General features: G+C 38.7%; 1 protein-coding gene across 1 annotated transcript in view; it reads right to left on the bottom strand.

The window, feature by feature from the left end:
• Positions 1-22295, bottom strand: part of LOC149289169 (serine/threonine-protein kinase ULK1-like) — a 44055-nt gene extending 21760 nt beyond the window's left edge. The window contains exons 1-8 of the mRNA XM_089491052.1: positions 22206-22295; positions 20728-20820; positions 20597-20638; positions 9136-9168; positions 8497-8533; positions 3966-4139; positions 3310-3383; positions 893-994 (exon numbers count right to left, since the gene is read on the bottom strand). Coding sequence (XP_089347178.1) covers positions 893-994; positions 3310-3383; positions 3966-4139; positions 8497-8533; positions 9136-9168; positions 20597-20638; positions 20728-20820; positions 22206-22295 — 645 coding nt within the window. The remainder of the gene's footprint in view (positions 1-892; positions 995-3309; positions 3384-3965; positions 4140-8496; positions 8534-9135; positions 9169-20596; positions 20639-20727; positions 20821-22205) is intronic.
• Between the last annotated feature and the right edge of the window lie 521 nt (positions 22296-22816).

Genomic DNA, 22816 nt, shown 5'->3' with positions numbered 1-22816 from the left:
TAAAAAAAAAAAAAAAAAAAAAAAAAAAGGGCTTGGGGCGGCAAAGTGCCGCCTGGAGCGGTTGCCCCACTCGGCTCCATTGTCGGGCCGGCCCTGTATGCGTGTGTATATATATATATATATATATATATATATATATATATATATACACACACACACATATATAGTTCTAAACATTTAAGTTGTGTCAATTCATCCACAATCCTCTCCACATCGGCACAGCACCCAGACAACAGCATGGAAATCCCCCAAGCGGTCTGCGCTGGTACTATTCAGACAATTATTACTTTAAAATCCACCCTGAATAACATTTCCACAGATTAGCCAGGGGCATGTTTTGCACGCTGAACTTTTAGTGATATTTGACATTGGCCTTTATGGACGAATTCCTTTTGTAGCTCCCACAATTCACAACTCCTCATGTAAACACGACACTGAAGTGCTACTATGTGGACTCTTACACTGAACAGTAGGCTGTTTCATAGCACAGAGATCCACAGAACCGACCATCCAGGGAGACTCCCAACCCAACTAAGAATCAACTCCATTAAAATGTCACACTTAAAACCACTGCAAGGCATTCTACAACAAGGCAGGGACAGATATATTCAAGAGCCAATACGTGAGCCAATATATTTTTTTTAGTATAATATAATGGTCAAAATGGTATAAATACAAATACATATCTATCATATATATATACATAAACAAAAAAATGGTACAAACCAAGCTCTACATTGGATGTAGGATTATTTTTGCAAAACTTAGCAGTAAACAGAACAGGTTTAATTTTACCAGCATCACATATTTTCACTCAATAATATTCAGGAAAAAAAATTAATTAATTAAAAAAACTCCCTGAACCAAAAACTGGCTTTGTTATGGTGTTTACCTGGAATGGAGCCTTGCCAGTCAGGCATTGGTATATGATAGTACCAATGCTCCACAGGTCAGCCTTGGCATCATAATGTTGAGACATGATGACCTCAGGAGCCTAAAATGAATATATGAAAAAAGAATATTACAATTACAATTTCATCATATTTAGACACAAAGGAGGAAAAGACTGACTTTTAGGACATAGATGAGATATTAAGACTATTTTTTATATCAATAACCCAATTAAGTCATTTTCCTTTACCCTATATTGCATGGTTTTATTCTGAAATGAATCTACTGGTAATATTATTTACTGATATATCCGTCGTTTTCTACAGCACTATTGTTCCTTCATTTGCATCTAAATGTTTGGGAAGTCTAAAATCAATCACTTCTGTCCCATATCCCTAAATACAAGGTAATTTGTGGCACAGTGACCAACTGCCTCTTCTGCAAGCAGAAAGAAAACATGGCTTACATATAAATGAACCCAACTCTCAGAAGAAAGATACTTAGGATTCAGGGAATGGAGTACTCAAGATGTTACAGGCACCTGCATTTATTATAAAAACAAAAATCACATCTGCCTGGCAGCCCAGCTACAGAACGGAACTTGACTGACAATGAAGGGTTTCAAGATAGAATAAGTCCGATGTATCCTGGGAGGGTGCCAGCTGTTTACTCGCTATGGCAGAAGTCACGCAACACTGACACATGTGACTGTCCCCATCTACCAAGACAGGCTTGGGAAACCAGACATCAAGCTAATTCATTCCAACCCAAACACTTTTTAAAAGGTGGAGGCTGGGCAAATCAGCTTCTGACATAGCATTCTGACATAGCATTACATTAGCCAGAAAATCTGTGATACAAAACAATAGGCAGTGCAAACCGCCTCACAAGATTTCATGGCTTCTATAACTATTCTAAGTCCAGAGGTTGAGGAATCTGAAGAACCACCTAGCATTTTCTTTCTTAATAGACTACATATAACAAGTGCAATTTCATTCCATCATTGACATTTGAGGTCCGAGAATCTTACGTAATTATATACTTAACACGAAACAGGTTTGTATGTACACAAAAAAGGGTTGAATTGAATTGTATAGAAGTACTAAAGCAAGAAGTAAAGCTCTGCATTCTCTTTAAAAGTGTCTTTCCTATAAAGCATACAGTCCGCCCTGCAGGGCATAATGAAGAGAAGACAGTCTTTCCAATTGCATTAAATGTTGTGGTTCCATTACTGATAAGTTTGCAGCACATTATATGATGCAGTAAGTTTGTTTTAACATCACATTTGAAGACTGTGATAAAAGTCTACAGTTTTTTTTAGTTAAGCATCTTCAATTTCATTATTCTTATAAATACGTATCCAGTTACCGAAACCCATCTGCCCTTTAAGGATCCCTGACTAATAACCTTGCCTGCAGCAATCTCCCAGAATACAGCCAACATAAAAAATAATAATAATAGTCGAAAATAAGGAAGTAGGGTCAAGGCATCAAATTTAGCAGTCTGGAGTTTTGCGTCACTGCTTCCACAGTACCAGATATGAGATCACACTGTATTTTATAGATCTACATTAAACCAATGTAGATCAATATAAGATAGTGGGAGCTCATACCTTATTTTCTTGTTTGTTCTAGCCACAGAAATCAATAAAGGTACTTTGTATTTTTAGAACAGTTACACTAAGGAACATTCCATTAACATCTATTATAGAATACAAAGCAGTGTAATGGACAATATGTCAGTTGATGGATATTATTATTTTGTCAGTTGCTAGAAATTATGTTAAAGGTGGGAAATGTACAATTACATGTTCCTGTAGTGTAATTTAAGACTCTTGCTTTACCGGTTTTAATCATCATTACGGTTATAAGGGTTTAAACCTTTCATATGTGATTCTACTGCTGCTGTACATTTCCAATTCTAAATCTAAAAAGAACTGTGTGTCTTGGCCCTTGAAGTTAAGTATAAGTCATGGTCCATGTACCCCAGCCATGTCACAAATCAGCCAAGATTCCGTATTCTAAGGCACGGATCATTTGTACTGAGCATGGGGTAAACCTTGACAAGAGCTGTTCTCTGCCACAAAAGCTGTAGTGAGGCGGTCAAGTGTATATAGGGAGGTTTTTCACTCCAGAGGGTTTGTAACCAACTGAATTATGTCACACAAGCCTGTAGAATTTACCACCACAAAACAAGGCCATTTTATATCCGACAACTACATATGTAGTTCTGTAATCGTCTCACCTTTTGTTACCTTTCAGTTACATTATTTGGGTATGTCTCTTTATGAGACCGTAGCGACCCACATAGTTGTTACTATAACCAAGTTTCAACAGCAGGCAGATAATAAAGATGCTGTAATTATATCAACCTCCTGATAATGTACAAACAGCAATAAAAGTCTTCAGAGTTGTTTACCATGTACATAGGGGATCCACAGAGAGTAGCTGCCATCATGTTGTTCTGCAAGTATCTTGCAAATCCAAAATCAGCTGTGAAGGAGAAGACAGCACGCAACAGTATTACAATACTGTGAACTATTTAACGCTACTTTTAAAGAACCCAAAACTATAGTGATATACTGAATGACACTGAAAAACAAAGGATTGATTTGTTGTTTCTTTCTCAGACTATAAATATCTAGATATCTGTAACTATATATGTAACTAAAAGTTACACAAAGTTACACTAGTAGACACAAGGCACTCTTGGAAAACTAGCAGGCACCTGTAGGTCATGAATAATTTATGTGATAAATGCATACTGGGGAGATGAAGGACCCAGAGTTATGTTTTTTTGCATTAGGCTGAATATAAATAAACAGAGTATTGCTATTATAATTAAAACTGGAAAATATATATCCGCTAATATACAGATTGTAAGTAATACACATCATACAGAACAGACAGTAACAAAAAATGTCCATAACATCAACATGCATCTCATGTGTCTTAAATATTTTTACTCCATTTAAGTCTTAACCAAACCACTATTACACCTTAACTAAGGCAGGGCTTCCTCACATTATCCTTCAGTTTGCGTTTAAAACAGTGAGAAAATGTTAAAGTACCTACCAATTTTAATTCGGATATTATTAGGGTTCAGTCTGCGCCCTCCTGCACAGGACAAGAGGATGTTTTGTGGCTTCAGGTCTCGATGGATGATACCTTTGCTGTGTAACATCTTCATGGCTCCTGCTATTTGCTGAAGGAATAGCCGGATGGTGTCCTCACTTAGTGTCCGCATAGCTGCAGGGTACAAGAAGTTTCATCGAATCTTTCCTTTTTCAAGGGTTCAGTAAATGGTAACACATTGATTGTGCCACCGTAAACCTGTATCATTATAGGATCTACGGGACTGACAAAGTGGGTTATCTGTTACAGCACAAATATACAAAAATGTACTTTTGGTCTTAAAATAAATACTCTTCACATTTTGCTTGCTTGAAATAATACGATTAGAGGCACAGGACATTATCACTGTAAGGCGCAGTAACAATGGAAAGTAAAATTTATGTAAAATATGATCAAATATGATCAACATAGGTAGGTAGTTCACACCAATCAATACTTAACAACTGATAGGCGAAGTGTAGGGCTGAAAAAACTAATCGACTTAATTAATAATTAAAATAATTTTTAACGATCACCACCACCCTCCGGCCTGCAAATAAAATAAACTTCCCATGTCCCCCTCCCAGCCTTTGGTCTGATCTGTCTCTGTCTCATGCCATCATCAACTCCCCTATTTCCGTCATTTACTCCCTCCCACCCTCTGGTCTGCAAATTAAATAAACTCCCAAACTCCTGTCTGATCTGGATCCCAGTCTCTCTCATCCCATCTCATCCCATCTCATCCCCTCATTAACCCCCTCCTACCCTCTGGTCAGATCGGGTCCCCAGTTCCCATCATTAACTTCCCCGGCCCCCTCATTAAATTATTTTAAAAAAATATCCAATTAATTTTAAAAATAATAGACCAACTAATCAATGACAAAAAAAATAGTTAGTTGCACCCCTAGTGAAGTTCATTGGTTGGTTATCTCCTGCTGTAAAAATTGGATGATAGTACTTATAGCTCTGCTCACTCAAGAGAAAGTTATTTACTAATCTACAAGGCTTTATATATCAGGGCGATTGAAAATATCTCTTAAGCGCAGCATCTGCAGGATTGAAAAAAAGCAGCAAGGTGCTATTGACAAAGAGGAGTATTATCTACCCTGAAATATTGTATCCGGTTACTTTGTTACACACTTTACACCATAGCCTGTATGCACTAATTTGCAAACCAGTAAGAGATCTTCCAAAAGGTGTAACGTGTAGACGTGTGCTTGAGCTAAGGATGCACAAGACGTCAACAGTTTCATAAACACATTACTCCAGTCAACAGGTAGCAAACACAGCTGTAGATCTATAAGTAACAGCCTAGGCTGAGATAACCTGGTTAATTGTGTAAAAGCTGTAGGTCCTACACAATGACACAACAAAGCAACATTTCACCCACCGGAAACAATTAGATAATGGATTACTCCACCCAAGATAACAGTTAATATAATAATACAATGCAGGGGTATTAGAAAAATTAAAACAATGCAATGATGCCAAAAGATAAAGTCTCACATCCTCCTCCAGACTATTTGTTTTCAAATATACAGCAAATATTTTAAAGTAAACTCTGATTAATCCAGCTGTTCTCTACCACAAACCATCTACATGGCTGGCAGCAATTTCAAAAAGCTCTGATCGTCTCGCCAGTACACTTTTCAAAATACGCCTGGGGTTGATAAACTCTTATGAAAATACAGTTTTGCAAGAATGCTTTTGTAGACCAACACAGGAAATAGAAGGTTTTCTCCGAGCAAGCGTGGGAAACGGTTCAGCTTATTCAAGGTTTAAGATTTTTTTTATTTTAAGTATATAGTTAGTTCTCACTCATACTGCAGAATACATGCTACATGGCATGAGATTCTTCACAGAAACCACTGAACAATTGTTATGTTATGCTTGGCCTGAACAGAATAGATCATGGTCACTAGGTATTTTCTAACAATGTTTTGTTTTTTAATGTTTCATTGGAAAGATCTCTTTTCTTGGAATCCCAAAGATTTCCTGGTCTACTTCAACATGTAAACCTTGATGGGTCTTAATTGCTACTGGCTGCAGTAATCAAAGTCTATATGCTTTAGGCAAGTGGTCATATCGGTCAGATACACCTGCACAATGACGTCCAAGTGTTCTTGGATAGATGTCTACTGTTTCTAGGAACTGATTTTGTTTTGAAAAGCTGTCTGCCTATTCCCACGGAGGCCCAAGATCACTGCTCCTTGGTAAGGCTCTCAAACAAAATTCATAATCCTTTCCAAGAAAGAAGAAAAAGGGTTAACTGGCTTTGTAAGTTAGTGATAGAGATGGTTAATGAGCAAACTCCATAGGGACTAATTGCTAATGTGTGTTGTCCCAGGACATTATGCAGCCAACAGTGCTGGGAAGTAATGATATTCCTTTGTTTATTCCTTTGGACTGAAGCTGTGACAAGTAGATTCGCTTAAGGATAAGAACGCTTAGAATTTATTTTTCTCCCTTTCACCTTGGCATGAGTTTTGTTTCACAGGGTTAGTTCATGCTGCCTGTCCAGGTCACTCATAATCCTGGTGTTGTGCAATGCCCTAATATCCTAGGAATAAAAGATCATAAACATGTCAACAAGTCAGCAGGGCTAAGGCTTACCAGACCCCAACTTATGCTGACATGTAACAAACCTAAGACGTCACTACAGCTGATCTTAAATATATTATCTTATGAATTGCAAACAAAAATGCAACCAATGAATAAAAATAAAAAAAAAAATGCAACCAATGAAATATTCAACCAATTTCCACCAGAATCAATAAACGTTGATCATGGAAGCCGAAGGAGTCGAACGGTAATAGCAGACACACTCTCATCTGAGCTTTCAACATGAACAACATTTCTACATGCGATTGAGGCTTTCTTTGCGCAGGACTGTGCGTTATTAAATCTGTTTTAACAACACTAGAGGTTTCCAGCACGTGGGTTGCATACGAGTATTGTGCCAGGACATAACACCAGGAGACAGCCATCCAAGAAATTATATATGTCTAAAGTTTGTTAAGGGTGTCTTTAATGTTAAATACAACTTTGTTTTCAGATGTATCCCAAATTTCAATTAGAAGCTGTTCATCTGCATTTCCTAATATCAAGTCAGCCTTGAGAACACTGGAATATTACTAGTCCTTGCTACAAAAAACACGCATAGCTAGGTTCATGGAACAGAGCCCTTTAATATTTCTGCAACATTTGAGCTAGTATATCAACAACTGCATGGACACTGTCACATTATCTTAAATCATAGCATACAAGCCCATTAAATGCAGAGGCGTCTACAGAGACTCTCTCTCTAATTTGCGATAAAACTAGTGGCAGGCAGAATGCAGGAAAACATCAAGCCATATTAGATCACAAATTTACATAATTAATAGACGCGGCATGTTCTTCCAAAATCCGAAAGAGAAGCACAAACCAAGCATGAAATTAACACAGGACAAGTTTGCAAGTCAAATTAATGCACGCCAGATTCACAGTTGTCACTTTGTATGGGCTCTTTTACTTGCGTGTACAACAATATCAAAGACCACCTGCATGAAACAAAAAACGTCTGGAACGGATTGGTGGTCAATGATTTTGTATCTATACAGCATGCTACAACTACTCTGTAATCAAACATTGATAAATCCTTCCCACATGAGCATTCTTCAGTCTCTCTCTCTCTCCCGCAACTCTGACCATTTCCTCTTTTATTATGGCTTTCTAAGGATTTTATCTAATCTGACTTTTAGGATTATTTATAAACAAGAACTAAGAATTTACTAAACAATGAGATATTTCCAAGTCCTTGTTCAATACATCCAAGTAGGCCTACAATGAGCTGTAGAGTTTTGACATGTCTGTCTGTTCAATAATGCCCAACTTTAACCTTAGGAGACTCTCAAAAGCTGAAGAAGCAAGAAATTGATGTCACTATAACCAGCGCAATCTTAATATACTCACCGGGGTCTGATGTAGCAAAGACCCTGGCTAGTGCCATTAATTACATTCTCTAGCATGAAATGTTCCTGGCAATATTCGACAAGATCATATATTTATTTCTTGGAAAGGTTTGGACATGCAGCAGTACTAGGAAAGATGTTTTGAATGGTACACAGCAAAAAAAGTGAAATTCAGTAGGTGGAACAGCAACTTGAATATTGTGCTATTCATCGACAAACTCAGCCTCTAAAGGATAGACAGTTGATGTTTCTATGGCCAGCCCTTTATAAAAACACTACTACTTTCATATCTACACATGTGTCTTATTCTGGAACCTTTAAAATTAAGGTAAATTAACCCCTTAATGACAAAGCCCGCACATGTACGGGCTCAAAATGCATTGTTTTCATTGGGATTTGGGACCGCTCATTGTCCTTAAGGGGTTAATAAAACTCCATGAGACAACAACAACAATGTCCTAAAATGTTATATTGAGTTATATTAAAAGAGACTACCAAGTATGGACATTTTTTTTAACACATTTTAAATAACTACTTACTATGAAGGTAATCAGCCAGGTCCCCACCGTTACAATACTGGAAAAAAATTGTACAAAATTATATTTATATAAATATAAAAAAAGTAATCACAGTTGCAAAGATAAAAAGTAATCACAGTTCCCGGTCTACAATAAAATAAAGCAATAAATTTAAATACCGTCGTGCTGGTGGCTGATAGGGCCGGACACATACCAGTGCAGCTGCAAGAATATTAAACGTGTGGCTGCTCGCATGTCGTCGGTGGCCATTGGCCTTAAAGCACCAGGGCTCTACAGTCATCTCCTGCCCTGTGATCTGTATAATTTGGTTTGTTTTATAGCTTGGGTGTGGGGGCAAGCAATGGAGGTTTGCAGGAGAGTTGACAGTGAGAATTGTGCATTAGCACAGGTATATGGCCCTCATATGAATGTGGTCCTCTGAATGTGCTTTGAGCCACGTTCTGCACACACACATACACACGTATGTGAAGGGGGCTGGCAAACTTAACATCTGCTCAGCATGCATGTGCAGCTGGCAGTCAAAACCCAGCAACCCCTGCATCCCAAAGCCCCAGGCGGCACTGTTAGGCGGTATTCACCACATTACAGATTTGTTTTCTGTAAAGAATGCCAACTACTCAAAGTTTTGGTTTTACTCACCTCCATAACGAGGTACACTGAATTGGCCAACTCCTGGAAGAAATAAGGAGACAAAACATTAGTATTCAGCTAAGCCGTTTACCAGGAGGAGGCTGCATAAGTAACACAGCTTTTATTTACCAACTAGATACTAATTTGAAATTTGCAGTTTTCCACAACTATCCATTTTGAGCTTTACTACAACACTGTATTTCACCCTGCAGTGGTCCTTACGGGATATTTTTTGGTAAGCGAAAGCGAAGTAAAAGCCAATGTGTTTCTACAAAATGATTTTGTTTACATTTTACATGGACGTTATACACAAACCTATATGTACATGTTCTCTAGCTGTGTCACCTCTTTACATAAACTTTGTGGCAAGTATTGTGCAGTGAAAAAGGTATTTAAGCTATTTCAGTAATAACTTTAAATTTATCTAATAAACTCTATTGTTTTCACTTAAGAAAACAAACCAAACAGCTTGCTTGCCCGCCACCAAATGCATCCTGCTGCCTGCTTTCTCTCGCCGACAGCCCAGATACTAGTAGTGTCCACATGCATTTTCAAGAGTGTCGACCCGACAGCGAATTCTGGACACTGCCGGTGTCTTACAAAAGTAAGGTTTGCTTTATTGTTTCCTGACCAAGAAAAAACGGATATTACATTATCAGCCCTAGAGAAAATCGAATCCTTAGAACTTCTCTTAGCAGGTTGCATTTAGTCTGAAGAGAAAATTGCCGAGGTCTTGAAAGCTTTTGTAACTTAACACGCCTTTGTACATGGGATCAACTTCGACTTAACAATTGTCTTCTTTAAGTGTTAAAAATATTATTTATTGTTTTATATAGCGCCATCTTATTCTGTAGCTCTGCACAGTGGGTAGACAGGACATAACAAGCAGAATAAAACAGGTAAGGAGGGAGAAAAAGAAAAAATAAAGTTTACTGGCTTTTCAAACTGCCTGCCATTGAACCAAATCACTGTAGGTTTAATAACGCTGCGATGGATATTTTGTACATTTAGATTGCGTGCATAAAGATTCACATAGAGACGCAGTTAATTGCTTGTCTTTGTAGTTCTGCCTGGTAACAGCATAGAAGAAACACGGAGACACCTCCCTTTCTCCCAGCTGATCTGCAGCCAGCTGCCTTGGGAAGATAAGGGGCCATGGGAGGCCATCTGTTTATGTAAGGAACACGTAGGCCAGCTTTTATTCTATTTAGCTAAGGACAAAAGGGCCGGGGTACAGCAGGCTAAGTGTGGCCTGTCATCTTTTTACAGAACGTATTACCGTCTGAGTAATAGAAGCAGACAGGACATACTACCTGCCAAGTCCCTGAAAAGCTATTTTGGACGAGATTAAAACCGCACTGTCCGTCTGTTTCATCTGATATTCTGACAGCCCTCTTATGTAACAAAGCTTTTTTTTTGGGTGGCTTGACACAAACGCTTTTCAGTACAAGCGCTGCACACTTGTAATGCCAAGAAAATCTAACAGAGAAAAAAAGGGCTTGGTACCAGAGCAGTAACAAGTAGTGAAAAAGAAGAACAACAATGAAGAGGTTGGAGGGTACATTCTGACACCCTTGAAGAAGATAAATGCACAGATGTTCACAGGGTAGAAGGGAAAGGAATGTGAGCATTCCAAAGAGAGAGAGAAAAAAAAAATGTAAACATAGCCCATTAGGGAAAGAATATCAGTGTCCATTAGGAAGTATCATACACAAGGAACTAGACAGGACAAAGAAAAAGTGCAACTACTGTTTAACTCCGTTATTTCCAATACAGAATATTTCTCTGTATATACCGTATTTGCTCGATTATAAGACGACCCCCCAAATCTGAATATTAATTTAGGAAAAAAAAAAAGAAAAAGCCTGAATATAAGACGACCCTATAGGAAAAAAGTTTTACCAGTAAATGTTAATTCATGTAAACTATTTTTTTTTAATAAAAGCTATGATTGAGAAAAATATTTTGGTTTTATTTCCTTCTATTTTCCAACCTGCCCCCCAGTTATGCACATCTGCCCCAGAATATGCCACTGTGCCCCATGATATGCCTTTTAACCCTCTAAATGCCACTGTGCCCCATGATATGCCTTTTAACCCTATATGCCACTGTGCCCCATGATATGCCTTTTTGACCCCCTATGTGCCACTCTGCCTCCAGAAATGCCTTATACCCCTATATGCCACTCTGGAATTTAGAGGGTTAAAAGGCATATTATGGGGAAGAGTGGCATCTAGGGAGGTTTAAGGCATTCAGGAGGCAGAGTGGCATATAGAGGGTTAAAAAGGCGTTTCTGGAGGCAGAGTGGCATTAAGGGGGTTAAAAGGCATTTCACAGAGCACTCTGCCTCCAGAAATGCCTTATGCCCCCCATTTAACACTCCCCTCTCCCCCCAAACTTACCGGTGCTTCTAACTTCCCTGTCATGTAGCTGGGGCAGCGTATAGATCCTACGCACTTACGCTGCAGCCGGAAGGAGGCGTGGCTAGCAGCGGGGGTTGTCTGCGTCCATCGCGTAGACCTTCCCTGACTGTCAGAGATCAGAGTTCCCCCGCTGCTAGCCACGCCTCCTTCCGGCTGCAGCGGAAGTTGTCTACGCGAATCGCGTAGACATCTACGCGCTGCCCCAGCTACACACCGGGGACTCAGAAGTACCGGTAAGTGGGGCGGGGGTTCATAATATAAACTTACTTACAGAAACTAACGAGCTTACAATCTACTGTATATGTCCATTCTGGTGAACAATGATTGAAGTGGTTACTATAGTGATAATATCATTATAATCATAGTTTACTCCCAATCAACAAGCTACATGTTTTAGATCCTAGATTTATGGTAGTCTAATATCTGCTTGACTTGCCTGCTTATCAATGAGGGTAACAACCCCTGAATAGTTACCAGCATGCATATCTACTAAAAATCTCCAGCTCAATCGGATATAAGCTATTAAATCTGTTCATCAACTGATTATGATTGATTGGTGTGTGTTGAGTTTGTCCCATAAATAATGGGAATGTCAGTGACTTATGCATTAAGAAGCTAACAGAGTAAGCCTGGATCTTAAAATGTAGGTGGTGTTTATCACATACTATTCATCTACCATTCAATGAGATGAACAAAGCCTATTAATTTACTGAGCTTAGTAAAGATGTCTTCTAATACAGCTCTACCCTGCCACCCGTAACCTTGTGTCACCTGCTTATTAAGCGGGACATCTGTTCCTTCACAGTCCGGGGGTTTCTAAGACAAAGATTATTGACAGCAATTGAGCCGGGAGGTATATCATCATGACACAATGAGGATGGATAATTAAACCTGTACCCTAGAATGGTATCCAGGACCTCTCACACAATATGTTTATTGTAATGAAAGACAAAAGGCTGCTTTAGAGATGTGAAAGGAAACAGGAAAACAAGGGTAAATACTTATAAAAGAAAAAAAATGTGTGCATTATATATCAGTTATAAAATATGTAAATTTATATGAAAAATCTCTTTTGCAGCCTGTCAAGATGGCTGTATCGCAATTTGGGCACTATATTTAATATTAGAATATAGTGTATCGGTTTGTCTTAGTCTGTCAATTCTCGTCTTGTCAGACCCCTTGAATTTATGTATTGTATTAAGCGCTGCGTAAATTGTTGGCGCTATATAAATAAAATATAATAATAATAATAATATAGAGTTACTGTTACATTGTAATAAAGTAAAGAGTTAACTGTCTTTTTGTTGGTTTCGGTTTTCATGTGAATACAGATCATCTAAATCCTTGACCTTAGACAATCCCACGCTTTGGAAAAACAAATAAGGTTACAGACTGCCTAAAGTAGGTAAGTTTAGGACAAGGATACACTAAGGGCAACTATAAATTATTCTTATCTCAGCTACCGTATATGTAAATAGGCAGGTCTTAAAACAAGCAGTGTGTACAGTAGGAGCTGGTATGATACATCATTGATACAATAGCCTAGAAATGAAATACCCTAGACTAGGATTTAACTCCTTATCTGCCGGGCATGGCTCATTTGTTCGGAGAATACATTCCGAAAATCTCTACTGTATGGGGTACTGCATATCTTCTACTAACTGCCCACGTTTTTCTTGCAGCAAGATCCGGGACGATACATATTAAATCCCATCAGACCCGCAGGCATTGGCACTGGTAACTTTCCAGTGGATGCAGCCTGGGATGCACCTGCTGCGACAGGTGGAGGTATTTACAGGTGGACAAGGCAGCTGCTGATGGGACATGACTAACTGCACCGTTGCTATTTATCATATTGTTACTAACATCCAAAGGCTGTCATGTCGGCAGACGCCTGGAGGAAATATTAACCCCTTTTAAAAGACAAACGATTCAATGGCAATAAGAACATCATTCAGCAAGAAATAGTTGAAGCAGAACAGTAGAAAGAAAAACACGTTTTAGATTAAGGACATTTCTGTATTCTACATTTATATACGGAAAATTGGGAAGAAAGTGTAAATATATATAAATGGATAACAACCTATCCCTATGGAAGCGACTGTGAATTTGGTCTGGCAATAAATATATTGCTAATTCAGTAGCATATAAATTTAGAGTACTTCCAAGCTGTGTTTAAGCATTTTTTAGGGTTAAATGCCCCCTTGTATACATTTTAGTGCCATGTACATTATGTTTAAGTAGGCGTTGTGAGGAGCGTACAATTTCTTTGGACATTTTGTGGATTCTGGACAGTTTTTATGAAAGTGTACGCCTTGAACTCACACTAACACTGCACAACCGATCGAGTCACTTGAAAGAAATTGTTGTCTATCAGTTTAAGCAGTCAAAGCCACTATTTAGGTATTAGTGAGGTGGTGGAGTTGCAAACCATGCACTTTAAACTAAACGTGAAGCCCAACATTTAGAAGGGTCACTGAATCAAGCCTTAGGTCCACTAAAAGCTATGGATCAATCACAGAGTTTCTGATTGTCCCAGTTTATAACTTGCTGGTTATAACACACACTGTGTACATCTGGGGCGCTACCTAACATAGGCCAATAAGGGAACATACAGACTTTCAAGTGTTGATACTGGATCATATTCTTTTTTTTTTCTTTTCTTTTTTTTTTTAAACACTGGTCCGCTAGTAACATAAGCAGAGCACATTTTCAGGATCTCTTCTGATCAGGACTGAAAGATCAATCACATTCTGTGCTCATCTACTCCGTTAAAAATGAACTGCACTACTCTTGGTACTTGAAGACTTTAACAGACAACAGACCAATGTAACGAATTAAATATTTATCTAGAATAGATGATGAAAGGAAGGACATGCAGGCCCCCTCTTGAGCGTTTCATCTGCTTGAGTAGTGCACAGCATTGGTGACCACACATAGCCTGGTCCTTGGGGTTGATCAGCATTGTGTGGCATTATATGTGCTACTTGGTGCCATTTGGCCATAATGTAATTATAAAGCAACCTAGGCTATGGTCCCTGGTAACATGGGGCCCCGCTGCAGACCACAGCAGATGATACAATATAACATGCTCATCGGTTACGATTCTTTGAATTATGTGTAAGGGTGTAAAAAAGGAAATCCTAATGTGGCACCATGCCTGGGGTCTCTGAAATCATGATCTAGCTTTGATTATTTGACAAGACAATTTCACGACTGTTTTATTGTACAACAGTTTTAATACTTCAAGGAGATGAAGAGTAACACTTAAAGAGGCATTCATTTAATTTTTCTAAAAACCAAAAATGATTAAGCATTGATTAACATTGCTTACATTAAAAGTAGGGTTTGCAGAGCTGTTTCCTTTAAAGTATAGCTTTTAAAACAGCGTTTATTTACCTGTACTACTCCAGTAATACTGTAGCCAGCTGTGTCCAAAAACCATGGTCATCCTTACTGATTGAACCAATGCTCACCTCCCCCAACTATACTTTACAAATGATCTGCCTTTTTTATTTTTAATATAAGTACTGGTTGCTTAATTGTTTTCTTTACAGGAAAAAAAAAAGCTTAATGCACTTTAACAGCTTTTCGATATCTTAAAAATTAAAAATAGTGTTTATTTATCAGACCCGCCTCTGTCAACCTCAAGATTGTAAGCTTGCGAGCAGGGCTCTCTGCACCTAATGTATCGCTTTGTCTTAGTCTGTCGATTCCCATCTTGTCATACCCCTTGAATATATGTATTGCATTAAGCCCTGTGTAAACTGTTGGCGCTATATAAATAAAAGATAATAATAATAATAATAATAATAATTAGGGATGCACCGATACTGGTATCGGTGCCAATACACAGCAGTTGCACGAGCACTTGTACTCGTGCAAACTGCTCCGATGCCGAAACCAATATCCTGCCTGAATCACTGAGGGAGTGCATGCTGCCCCAGTCAGTGTCAGTCAAGTGCCGCTCGCTCGCCACCCAGCTCCTATACCAGTGCTGATTCACTGACTGATCCTAGAGTGTCAGTGTCGCTCCGTTTTGTGAAAATATATCACATGGCATTAAAAAAAAAAGTATCGGTACTTGTACTCGGTCTCAAAAATTGGTATTGGTGCATCCCTAACAATAATATGAGTGTCCATTTTATTTCCTGGGTTTTTTTTATATTCTTACAATAGACTCACTTATTCTCAAGGTCTGGAGGTTGCCTTTGAAAAAAGTCATGCAATATTTTATTTGGCAATCCCTGCTCAAATACCAACACTGAGTTGCATCTCAATGGTAGCAATGAGGTCCTTTCCTCAACACACTTCCAGGAATCAGAGGGTCCCTCTAGGTAACTAAGACAGGCATTTGATGGTTAATCACAAGGCATCAGGATAATTAGCAAATGTGTCTGTTTAATAGATTAGCGTTGGATAACAAGGGATAAAAGAAACCTTTAAAATTACTTATTTTGTTCCAATAAAATAAAATCTTGTAAGCCATTGTAGGCATTTGTGATATTTTGTGGTGACTCCCCTACTAAAACACCACACTGAGTTTTATGGCAATGTCAATGAAGTCCTAACCTCCACAGACTTTCATGAGTCAGAGAGGTAGTGCCGGTTGAGCTCTTCTTTTGTTTCTCTCAAGGCAGATTGGGCTAAAATAACAAGACAAACAGCTCTGAAAAAAACAAAATATACGTGAAAAGAATAGCGGTTTTGAAACAGGAAAAATCTGTTATATTATACTAGTAATAAACAATTGTGGATGCGAATCCCCCTTTAAGTCCCATTCTCCAGGCCTCCTTAAAACACTTGTGCGCCTGTCGTACAGCTCAGTAATCTTGCACTTGAGTTAACGGATTAATTTTAGTAACCCGTGCACGTAAGATGTGGTAAGACTCAAGTGAACACTAAACTTTCCACTGCTTCATAGCCCAACTATGACAGCTCAATGAGTCAAAGCTTGGAAAATAATTACTGCAACCTAGCCAAACATCCTCCAACGTCAAATGTTGTCAACAACACAATGTTGCTCTTGCTGACTGTAAATGAAAGCAATTCTTTGAAGGCATTGATATATTTGTTTTTCGTCTCCCAGATCACATCTTTTACTTTCAATTCATTATTATACTTTGGAATGTTATACTGAAGCTGTGAGCCACATTTATAAAGAGAAGTTCTAGAGTAAAGTTCTAGGTATGGAGCAATCGCCATGGAAACCTTCTGTTCCTTCTCATTCTTCAACATTTAAAACCCTCAGCGCATTAAAAGGGACTACATATTGGTTGAACTTGGTGGACTTGTGTCTGATCTAAAATTACTAGGTTACTATTTACAAAGCTATAAGAGTCTGTATTTTAAAAGGAGGCACTGTTAAAGGCCTTGTATACACTGTTCAATTTTAACCCCTTAAGGACAATGGGTTGTCCTTAAACCGATTAAAAAAACAATGTATTGTAAGCCCGTACATGTACAAGCTTTGTCATGAAGAAGTTAATATGACACTTATATCATAGAAAGTAAAAGTGACGGCAGGCAAGAACCATTCGGCCCATCTAGTCTGCCAAACAAATATATGCAAACCTGTAAATAAAAGGATAGAACAGCCTGGACACACTGACCTACATTTTCACAATTGCAAATGCAAGATTACATGTTAAATTACCAGAATTTTTTGAAAGGGTGGAGGTGTTTACGGGGAAAAATGGGCCCAATTAAAAACAATCAATTTAAAACATGGGTGTTAACCTGCATTATTTTTACAGGCGTCACACTAATTGCTATTCAGTCGTCATACCAATCGCTATTCAGACATAGCATTTACAGCACCTGTACAAAGGCACCGGAAATTGTTTTAATCACCCCCCTCTCAACATTATGGAATGGCTGTCCCAAGGCATTAAAACTAATATCCTGGACTGTTAAGGACACTGGGATATGAAACTGCAATCCCTATTCAAACCAGACGTACAATGACATATCAGGATATTCCTAATATGTTATAAATTATTTATGAATCACTACAAGTATACATGCCAACAAAATGACAAAGTACATTATATGCACTCCCTAGCGCATTGTACCTGCGCCACTGACATAACAACTCAACTACAGCTTGTTGCATAACAAAACAGGTTTAGAGAAGTCTTCCAAAATATTCAACACATTAAAATGCAGAAAATTACAGGTTGCAGAGTGATGAAGCCACTGCAATACTTGCGGTCTGGCATCACTTCCTTTTTTGAAGTGCTTATTATTGCCAAAGAACCACGAAGAAGAACAAAAATGGAATGGCATATAGGACCTGCAAGTCTTTAAAAGGTGCTAGACACACACATTTATATTTTACATATATAATAACATGTGGCAGTAAATGTAGCTTGATTTCCAATCAAATGTAACCTGTATGTCTATACTCCTGGAGACGTGCAGCCATGGCTCATAACTAAGTGCCATTTTATATAGCTAAAATGTCTAGCTGGTTCCCATTTTGGTCAGTCTGGCTCCTAACTTCTACAGAATTTTATCGAGCCCCGATATATTTCAAATTTCAGAAAACTGGCAGTAACAGCTGTCAAATGTTTGAGCTAACCAAGGCACACTGTTTAGTGAATATAACCTTTGTGTACGATCACGAATAGAAGACTCCTCCTTACAAGAGAGGTTAATTAAGCACCATATTTACTGGACTGTAAAGTATTTGTTTCATTATATTCTAGTTATATACTGTATAGATAATGATTATGCTAAAAAAAATGGATGATAGTATAAGACTTCCCATACATAAAAGGGGTTACACAACCTCAATACCGACTTTCAGCCTGATTATTGCTGGTACTTCTGTACTTAGTATTTAAAGAGTCCAAAGTACACAGTGAGATATCTTTGTAAGTAAATACAGATAGCTATTTGAAAACTTTAAGTACAGAAATAGCAGTTATTACAAAACACACTTGGTCTATATGTAGGCTCTATAGCCAGGCAGTCACTGCGAACCCCATGTTTCCCCATGATTTATCCGAATGTGTGTTTATGTAAAGGGTTAATCATGATATATATTTTTTTCATATATCAGGGCTGCAATTTTATGTTTGCTTTGCTACCCAATCCTCTATTCATTAAATGATGTGCACATATACAAAAACCGGTGTACCCACCCTAGAGCCCCCACCTGCATCTGGGTTTAGCTATTAACCCCATGATGCCCTCTCCTTGCCACTTTTAGCCAGTGCAAAGAAGAGGAACTAAAGCAGTGTTACTAGAATGTGTCAATATTGTGGAAAATAGAAAACAATTACAAATGAGCCTTTGTTTAACTACAAAGCATACGACAAAAAATTAAAGAAAAAGTGGATCTGCCACTGTTACATTAACAGAACCAAACTAATACATGTAAACATACATGGTAGAAATCGATCTTAACCATGTCATACAATTTGAATGATCATTACCACAAATATAATCATTCTTTTATTTTTTTGTTGAAGGTGAAAAATGATTATGGCTCTTGCTGCCTTACAGGGTAGAGCGAGGTAAAGGAGGGTAAATTAAGGACAAGGAAGCAGTACGTTGTCCATTTTTTGCCCTAGGTGTCACCGAACTTCAGTTCTGCTGAAGACCAGGAAAGTCCTTAACTTTTCAACATATTTCTGTAAACTATTAAAGTAACTGAAACGAAAAGGCATAGTTTATAAATCAATGCCGTGTAGACCTCCTATAGAAATAGACATACAATAAACCAGGTTTAACTTTTTAAATTCCAGGCCTGACAACACACAAACTGGAAAGCACCAGGCTTTATTTTTGTCTGACAGTGAAAATGAATCAATGTTAACTGTCTGAATATAACGTAAATTCAAAGCTATGAGACTTTCACCAGTTATTTGGTATCCACTATGCGCCACATGAAAAATAACTGTTAATCTACAAGTACTTTCCCACCAATAGATCACAATCATTTAGATACCTAACTGCAACCACCCATAATTAAGGAAATAAAACCATCAGATTAGTCCCAATACAAAAGATGTACGTTTTAACCGGAACTGTTTGAATGGGAACCACAACCTAGGTAACTGTGATAAAATATAGTTAACATCAGCTGTGAGCGCATTGCACCCCAAACTAATTAACCTGACAAAAATATGTTTTATCACTATAACTACTGTAGAGCTACTTGGCTCTGCGCGCTACTGCTTTAAGTCTGTTGTATCATATGAATATGACAACCAGAAACAAGACTAGAAAACATATTTCTGTTTCTGTGGGGAGGGGGCAAAAGCAGTCAAGCAATCCAGCCTAACTTGACTGTTACCTAACCTACAGTCTGTGAAAGCCACAGACAACTCCCAGTACCCATACTTCAACGTTACTGAAAAGTTCAATAAAGCTATTTATTTGTTGTGGGGCCTCCGAATGACTTTGCATTTCTCCCGCGCTAGTAGAAATGAACAAGATCCCAGGAGACTCAACGGAACCTAATACTTCTTACTAAGAATCGGCTAAGACGGCTGCCAAAATAATTAGCTGTTTACAAGACGCAAAAATATCTGGGGGTTGTAGTTTATTTCCCCAGCGAGATGACGGGCTATATAAGAACAAAGAACTACAACTCCCGAAGGCCTCCGCGAGCACGCAACGCACGCTGACATCCAGGCGGGCCTTTCCTAGAATCCCGTGACGTTCCAAAACAGACAAACCAATCAGGATACAACAAAGTGGAATGTCAACAAACAAGAAGAGAGAACACGTGACAGGGAAGCACGGCTTGTGTATCTAAGGGGAACAATTTGAATGGATGATGGTGTAGCCATTTTCAAAAATAAGCCAAACAAAACCAAAATAAAAAAAATTTTTTTTATACAAAATACATTTGTAATACGTGGACATCTATTGCCGCAGCTGCACATTAACATGTATCATCAGGTGCCAGCAATGCACAAAAAAAGTGTTGCTGATTTATACTATAGCAAATACAACATAGTAAATTAAGTATCCAAAACACATAACATGACTTTCAGATTTAATGTTGGAACAATAAAATATAAAATCATTACCTGGAAATCATACAGAGCAACAATGTTTTCATGTTTCAGCTCCTAAAATGATGACAAAAATAAGTTACATGCTGATGACATCATCAGAACTGCTAAAATACCAGAATGCCACACAAAGACAGTTCTCCCACCTTTAGAATTTTTATCTCTTTCCCCAAAAGGGTCTGAGATTTTGCCAGGTTTTTCTTGTTGATGCATTTTACAGCAACCTCCAAATCTTGTTTCTGAAATAAATGAGATATAAAGTGGAGTAAGATCACGGCGGGGGCTGACCTGGAACTCAAGCGTTTTACGTATGTTTCACTGGAAATGCCCCATTCCATACAGGGTTAGATACCACGTGCCCTAATCCCACATGTCCGGACTTGCCCTTTGCTGCATTTGTTACCTCAAAAGAAGGTTATTCACTAAAGGGTTTGTGGCTTCAACTCCTTGACTTCACTATACATTATGAAGGGCCAAAACTCAATCAGTTGAGCCGGCCCTGTGTAATGAATAGTTTAACCAGTGATGTTTGTTTACCCTTTGCACTATACAGGGGCAGCTCAGCATCTTGTAGGAGAAATTTACCCGAATGAGGGAGTTTTTTTTAAGTACTAATAGAAACCAAATCTAAATTGATGATGATGATGGGGAGGATTAATTACAGCATTAACAGACTGAGCCAGCAGAAGATGGATTTCACTTGTGTTCTGCGAAACTATTCCTAGAATCAATCTAATCTTAGAAGAGCGAACTGGTGTATAATAGAGTGTACCCTATTAAATTGCAGCACTGTGTCCCGTGTCATGTGCTGTTATTAGCAGATAAACACTCGTATTACACACATCTTTACCCCCTGCTGATGTCCTCCTCGGCTGTCCATCGCAAAAGAAGAATTAAGGTGTTATACATATTCAGATTGTGGACAATGCCATTGGGATTACTTTGGGTTTGTGCGCAATACACTTTGCAAACAGTGTGAGTTATATGTCTAAGTATTGATACACAAACACACACCCAACATCTATTCACTAAAAGGAAACATTGGAGTTTTAAATCTCTCGCTCCACTATATATTTTACGAAGGGCCAAGGCTGGCTGATTAATCCAACTAGAAGGGCTGAGTTGGCCCTGCATAGTGTATAGTTCAATAGATGAGAAGGCTGATTGGCTATACATTATCAAGGTCCAGCCAAGCTTGCTGTAGCAGAAGCTCAGTAAGGTTGGACCAAAGTATGTGCCATACTGGCCACTGACATGTTTATAGTATAGTGAAGACAACTAGTGGTCCATCTTATTCATAGGGGTGGGGGGGCTGGGGAGGAGGAATTTCATAAATTTTGAAAAGATCAAGGTTCTTCATGGTTTTCAGTATCTGAACAAAGGACCAATGAGGCCTTGGAACCCGACTATACAACTCGATTTTATAAACAAAAAAGAATCGGTATACTCATTATTACTGATGGGTACAGTCCAATCACCTGTGGATTCGGATTCTCAGTTAAACATAATCTTAATCCCTCTGAATTTAGGGGGCTATCCTTTTAAGTCTCATACCCGGCCCTGGCACCCCCCATCTCATCATAAAAGATACATAAAGGACATAAACCTTCATATACGAGTTTACCTCTTTGTGTCTGCCTTTAAAAACAACAGCAAAGGCTCCATGTCCGATCAGGTCCTTCCTACTGAACTCAAAATTCCCCACCGACTCCATCTTCAGCTCCAGGATCCGATCGGTATCAGGGTGGCAGGGGTTTTAATGAATAATAACTTAGTAAAGGTGGTCTTTAAAATACAGTCCGAATCAAGAGCTGGGGACCAGCTGGAACAGTAGGGCTGCTCTTCTGTCAACCTCCCTGCAGCTGAGGATCACACTCCTGGATGCCACTTGCATTGGCTGTTGCTCCCGGCTCTCTGAGCCTCCTTGATGCATGTTAATGGGCATAAAAGTGAGGTGAGGGCAGTGTAGGTGGGGTGGGTGGCAGATCCCCTACCACAGTGGACAGAAATCGAGTCCCCCTCCTTTAAAGTGGTTGATGAAACCCATAATAAGGAGATGTTACAAGGCTGATGCAACCTGGAATGTCATCCGTTCCCACCGTAGCTTGTCACTGTCCAGCCTAATAGTTACTGACTCGGTTTGTTTAGGCCTTCTCTGTCTGGATGGAGGTGAAGAACAACCGATCGGTCTGCAGCTGCTTCTTTTACAGGGGAGGTAATAAGGGCCCCGAGTGG

This window comes from Sceloporus occidentalis, unplaced genomic scaffold (genome assembly GCF_023333645.1).
Source record: "Sceloporus occidentalis isolate IW3139 unplaced genomic scaffold, rSceOcc1.0.p SCAF_48, whole genome shotgun sequence".
NCBI classification, from domain to species: domain Eukaryota; kingdom Metazoa; phylum Chordata; class Lepidosauria; order Squamata; family Phrynosomatidae; genus Sceloporus; species Sceloporus occidentalis.
The sequence above is the reverse complement of the archived record's forward strand: the minus strand, read 5'-3'. Positions and strand labels throughout refer to the sequence as shown.